We start from the raw sequence: 5,392 nt of genomic DNA on the forward strand, positions 1-5,392 counted from the left end.
CCTTTTAGCCAGCCCGCGTGCAGTGGCCGCCACCCCCCGCCATTTGACATTCCCCTCCACACACCTCCCCCTCGTCCTGTTTTTCCTCCTCCCTCCCCTCCACCCTTTTCCCCCCTTCCCACCGGTTTTGCCCCTCGACTACCACACCACACATGCCGCCCGGCAAGAAGCCCGCCCCGTCGTTGGACGACTGGGCCGATGACCTGCCGGAGGCCGTCCTCAAGCAGGCGGCCGCCCAGGCTGGCCCCGCGCGCGCGGTGGTCTCCTCCCTCTTCACCAATAACCCGACGCTCGCCAAGCGCTCGGACCCGCTGCCGGACGTCAGCACCCTCGAGCGTACGAACGCCGCGTTGGCCGAGGCCAACTTCGACACCATGGGCCTAGACCCGCGGGTGGTCCGCGCCCTGCGAGATCGCCTTGGTGTCCAGCGTCCGACAGCCATCCAGCACCAAGGTACACATCGCGAGCCCCATGTCCCCCCCCCCCTCCCCCCCTCCCTGTCCCCGTCCCCGTCCCCGTCCCCGCCCTGTGGCTCGTGCTCTCCCGCCTCATCCCCTGCGACTTGCCTGCTCCCCCCCCCCCTCCCCCACTTACCTTTTGTTCCTCCCCTCTTGCCAGCCATCCCGGCCATTCTCAGTGGACAGGATGTCATCATGCGCGCGCAAACCGGCTCCGGCAAGACGCTGTCCTTCCTGCTGCCGATTCTGCAGCATCTTTTGACCCTGTCGCCGCAGGTCTCCCGCGGTGATGGCGCGCTGTGCATGGTGATTGTGCCGACGCGCGAGTTGGCCGCCCAGACCCAGGCGGTGCTGGAGCGCCTAATCCAGGCCGCCGGCTGTGTGTGGATCGTGTCCGGGGCTCTGGCCGGTGGCGAGCGCCGCAAGGCCGAGAAGGCTCGCCTGCGCCGGGGGCTGAACATTGTCATCGGCACGCCGGGTCGGCTGAAGGATCACCTGGATCGGACGGCCGGCATGGACCTTTCGCAGGTTGGGTGGGTGGTGCTGGATGAGGCGGACCTGCTTCTGGATCTGGGTTTCGAGAAGGACGTCCGTGAGATCCTCAAGACCATCGACGAGGTGCGTGCTCCTCCCTTGCCTCCTTCCCTCTCGCCCTCTCGCCCTCTCGGCCTTCGGCCTTTGCCTTTTGGCCTCCCTGTGTTTTGTGTTAGGCGCCAGGACTGACACCTTGGCGGCACCATCGTACCCCTGCCGGGCCTGCTGTCCCTCTTCTCCAGCGTCGGGCTGTTCGCCGGATCGGCGTCCCGCGGGATCGGCGTCAGACTATCCTCTGCTCGGCCACCATCTCCAAGCGCCTGCAGGCCATCACGCAGTCGGCCATGGAGTCGCCGGTGTACATCTCCACCGACGAGACTCTGGTGGCCGGGGCTCAGCCGGCACCGGATGCCGAGGCCGCCAGCACCACCGCCCCGATGGTGATTGAGCCCGCCCCCGACATGGCGCCCGATGCCGGGTCGGATGTTGCCGGCGATGCCCCCAGTAAGGAGGGCGAGGATGCCAAGATGGTGGACACTGAGCTGGGTGAGCGCTTCCACGTGCCGGCGCAGCTGCTGCAAATCTACTATGAGCTGCCGACCAAGCTTCGTCTGGTGACGCTGGTGACGCTGCTGCAATCGCGTCTCGGCGTGACCGAGGATCAACTCCAGCGCCTGGACCAGACGCTCGCCGCACAGGCGGCTTCCGAGACCGCCGGTCCGGAGGGTGCCGATGCGGATTCGACCTCCAAGCCCACGGCCGCGACTCCCAAGCCGGCTGGCACGGCTCCCAAGTCGGCCGCGGCGCTGGCCGCCGAGAAGGCCCTCGGCAAGCGGCCCTCGGCCACGGACAAGCCCGCGACTGATGGCGCGCCGCCGGCTGCGGAGCCGGCCGATCCGGCCCTCGGCTTCGCGGATCCCAAGCGTGGCATTGTCTTCCTCAGCACCACCGACAGTGTGGACTTCCACTTTGCCCTGTTGACTCATGCGGCCAGTCGGCCGGTGCGCATCGACAACTCCGGTGCGGTGGTCCTCTTCGGGGAGAAGCCCGCCGATGGCGAAGCCGCTGGCGACGGGTCCGGCAGCGATTCCGACGACGACGCCGCCGCCGCCGGGGCCCAGGGGTCCAGTGCTTCCGGGCCGGCCGACCCCGACCAGGGTGCGTCTCTCTTCGATTCGGACGAGGAGGATGGCGGTGCGGCTGGAGGTGGGTCGCGCGCGGCGCGGGCCCGTCGCCAGGGCCGTGCTCGGCACATTGCAGAACTGTCGAGCTCCTTCGACCCGGTGACCGGGAAGCCTCTGCAGCGCCAGGCGGCGTTGACCCTGTCGGCGTGGGCCACGGCCCCGATCCTCGGTGGGGCACGGGTATACCGCCTGCATGGGGACATGGCGCAGGCCGATCGGATGGCCACCTTCCGAGCATATCGCGAGGGCGCGGCCCGGGGTGAGGCGGCCGTGCTGCTTTGCTCGGATGTGGCCGCGCGCGGAGTGGACCTGCCACAGGTGGACTTCGTGGTGCAGTACGACGTGGCCACCAGCGTGCGGGACTACGTCCACCGGATTGGCCGGACCGCGCGTGCCGGGCGCGAGGGGACGTCCATTGTCTTCCTGATGCCGCACGAGGCAGCCGGGTACACGGAATTCCTGCGCACCAACCATGAGTTGGTCCTTCTCCGGTCGGACTATGAGGCCATGCTGATTGGCACCTGGGGCGGTCGCGCCAAGCGCGCGCACCGGCTGGCCGTCAAACAGGCGGTAGACCGGGCTCAGCGGCGTGCGGGACCCACCGCGCGGCTGAAGCACGAGGAGCGGGAGCGCATTCGTCGCGCGGTGCGCATGCCGGATTGGCGCGAGCTGTTGACCGGCTTGCAGCGGTCCTTCGAGCGGCAGACGTCGCACCGAGCGGTACGCCAGGACATCCTCGCCTTTTTGTGCCTTTCTTCCCTCCCCCGTCCCCCCCCCCTCTCTCTCTCTCTCTCTTTCATACACATGCATACACTCTCTTTCTCTCACCAGCTGACCTTTTGTCGGTCTTGTGCCCCCCGGGGGGGTGGTTTGCTTCCTGCTGTGCCACTCAGTTCCACAAGCTTTCTGTCCGCGCGCTGCGGTCCTACATTCGTGCGTATGCCACGCATCCGAAGGCCATGCGGGCCTTCTTCCACCCGAAGCAGCTCCATCTGGGGCATTTGGCCAAGAGGTACGTCTCCCCGGGGTCTTTTGGTGGCATACCTTTGGTGCGGGTGCCCGCCGGGTGACAGGGGACATTTACTCACATTGGCATGTGTTCAGCTTTGGCCTGGTGGATGCGCCGTCTCGCTTTGCCGCCGGCAAGGGCAAGGCCGCCAAGGCTGCCTCCGGCGGTGGTGGTGCTGGCGGCGGCGGGTCTTCCCACTCTGCGAGCGCCGGGAAGAAGTCCGCCAAGGCCCTGGCGGCCGCGGAGAATGCAGGCACGGCAGCCATCGCCGCACACGAGTACAACCGTCTCTCCTTCGTGAAGCCCGTGCACGTGGCCCGCGAGGAGGTCAAGCGTGCCAAGCGCAAGGCGGCCTCCGATGAGTTCGGCATTAGTGCCGGCATCGGTGGCATGCTTTCGGGTCCGATGACGCGCAAGGCCAAAAAGCAGCGTTGAGGCTGCCCTCCTCCCCCCCCTTCTTGTGTTTCCGGACCGGTCCGAGTGTCGCTCTTTCCTCTCTCTCTCTCTCTGCCCATCCTCAGAATCACGGATAGGCTGGCCTCATTAAAGATAGACGCGCATGTGCCTTGGCCGGGTCTCTCCTGCTGTCCTTCATGTTGCCCGTGGCCGTGGTGAGATGAAGACGGATCATGTGGGGATATGTTACATTGTTGGGGGCAGGAGGGGGAGGGGAGAGAGGGTACAAGGGAGGGAGGGGGGGGGGGGATGTGGTGCGTGTGTGCGTGTGTGCGTGGGGGAACTAGGGACACGGCGCGTGTGCGCGTACGCAAAAGCACACGCACACATACACACAAGGTTATGGCGGAGCGATGGGCGGAGAGGACCGCAGGCAGGCGCCAGGGGGGGGGGGGGGGGGGGGGGGGCTGGCAATGCCGGGCCCATACTCACTCCAGGGTCTCCAGATGCCGGAAGCGCGTGAGGATGAGCTGCTTCTGGGTCTCATAAAGCTCACCATTGAGGATCAGCTCGTCCAGGATGTGGTACACCTTGTGGAAGAAGAAGATCAGGTCCAGCTCCGAGACATTCTGGAAGTACTGGTCCAGGGTCTCAACGAAGAGGTGAATGGCCTCCAGGTAGGCGAGGACGTTGTCCTCGGAATCCACACACAGGCAGAAGAAGAGCCCGGCGTAGCGCTTGTACACGAGCTTGTGGGTGCGGAACTGAGCAACGCGGCATCAGTTTACCGAGCAAGTCAGGAGAGAGGGAGAGAGGGAAAGGGGGGAGAACGGGAGGGGGGACTGGGCTTGAGGCCCCGCCGCCGTGCGCGAGAACGAACCTCAACAAAGTTGGACTGGTACTTGTTGTCGCGGGCGGCGACAACGCGATGCACGTCGTTCTTCAGCTTGATCTTCTCCGCATCATCGAAGGGGACATACCACTTGGCGAGACGGGTCTTGCCCTGGCGGTTCTGGACAAGCAGGAAGTGGATCTGCGCAATGGGCGCGCCGGGAATGCCCAATCCCAGAGCGGCCGGGTGAAGGCGGTGTGAGTGGGAAAGTGCTGGCGCAGGGGGCGAGCGGGGAGCGAGCGGGGAGCGAGGCCCAGGGCGCGCACCATTGGGAGGGGGCCGATGGCGATGCGGCGAGAAGGGGGGCGGTGTGGGAGGAGGGCGAGCACAGGAAAGCAGACGGGGTGGGGGGGGGGGGGGGGGGGGGGGGGAGGAGGAGAGGGTGCCCGGCGCCCGGGGGCCGGGGCGTGGACGCGCAGACCCACCTCTTGATAATCCTCCCCCGCCCTCCTCCGCCCGCCAGGGGAAAAGAGAATGTGGCCGTGACAGATCATCCACCCCAGGGGCCGGCGAGCCGGGGAGAAGGGAGATCCCGCACAGGCCTGTGGGGCGGCGGCATCCCCCCCCCCCCCCCCCCTTGCTCTCGGCCCGGGGAGAAGAGGGCCCTGGCCAACCACAGCCCACGGACGGGCGACCGGCGGCAGTTGGAGATCGAATCACACGGACATCACGCGCCAGGCCGGCGCTCGGGCCGGAGGCATTTGGCCCGGCGCCTGGCGGCTGCGTTTCCCCCTGGAAAAAAAAGCCTGCCCCTGGAGAAGGTGCTGGTTGCCTCGAGGCCAAGAGGGAGAGGCGGGGAGGGGCCTGCAGGCCCCGGGCGTGGTGGCCGCCCAGAGATTAGCGGTCTCTCGCCTCGGGGGGGGGGGGGGGGGGGGGGGGGGGTTTGGGGGGGGGGGGGGGGGGGGGGGGGGGGGGGGGG

At 67.5% G+C, this 5,392-nt stretch overlaps 2 protein-coding genes across 3 annotated transcripts; one reads left to right on the forward strand and one right to left on the reverse strand.

Annotated features, from left to right (window-relative positions):
* The first annotated feature begins 57 nt into the window (after positions 1 to 57).
* Positions 58 to 3,812, forward strand: H696_04010. 2 transcript variants are annotated; one of them, XM_009497879.1, is made up of 5 exons: positions 58 to 453; positions 619 to 1,076; positions 1,235 to 2,896; positions 3,070 to 3,188; positions 3,281 to 3,812. In XM_009497879.1, exons 1-5 carry the CDS (start codon positions 153 to 155, stop codon positions 3,618 to 3,620), a joined length of 2,880 nt encoding a protein of 959 aa, XP_009496154.1. In that variant the 5' UTR covers positions 58 to 152; the 3' UTR covers positions 3,621 to 3,812. The 2 variants fall into 2 exon arrangements, with proteins under 2 accessions (XP_009496154.1, XP_009496155.1); XM_009497880.1 differs by having other exon boundaries at positions 3,070 to 3,812.
* A 223-nt stretch (positions 3,813 to 4,035) lies between these two features.
* Positions 4,036 to 4,834, reverse strand: H696_04011 (AP-2 complex subunit sigma). The gene is made up of 3 exons (XM_009497881.1): positions 4,740 to 4,834; positions 4,462 to 4,614; positions 4,036 to 4,345 (listed from the first exon to the last, which is right to left on the reverse strand). The coding sequence occupies exons 1-3, from the start codon at positions 4,740 to 4,742 to the stop codon at positions 4,070 to 4,072; spliced, it is 432 nt and encodes a 143-aa protein (XP_009496156.1). The 5' UTR covers positions 4,743 to 4,834; the 3' UTR covers positions 4,036 to 4,069.
* Positions 4,835 to 5,392: the final 558 nt, after the last annotated feature.

The sequence above is a fragment of the Fonticula alba genome (assembly GCF_000388065.1).
Source record: "Fonticula alba strain ATCC 38817 unplaced genomic scaffold supercont2.6, whole genome shotgun sequence".
Classification (NCBI taxonomy): domain Eukaryota; order Rotosphaerida; family Fonticulaceae; genus Fonticula; species Fonticula alba.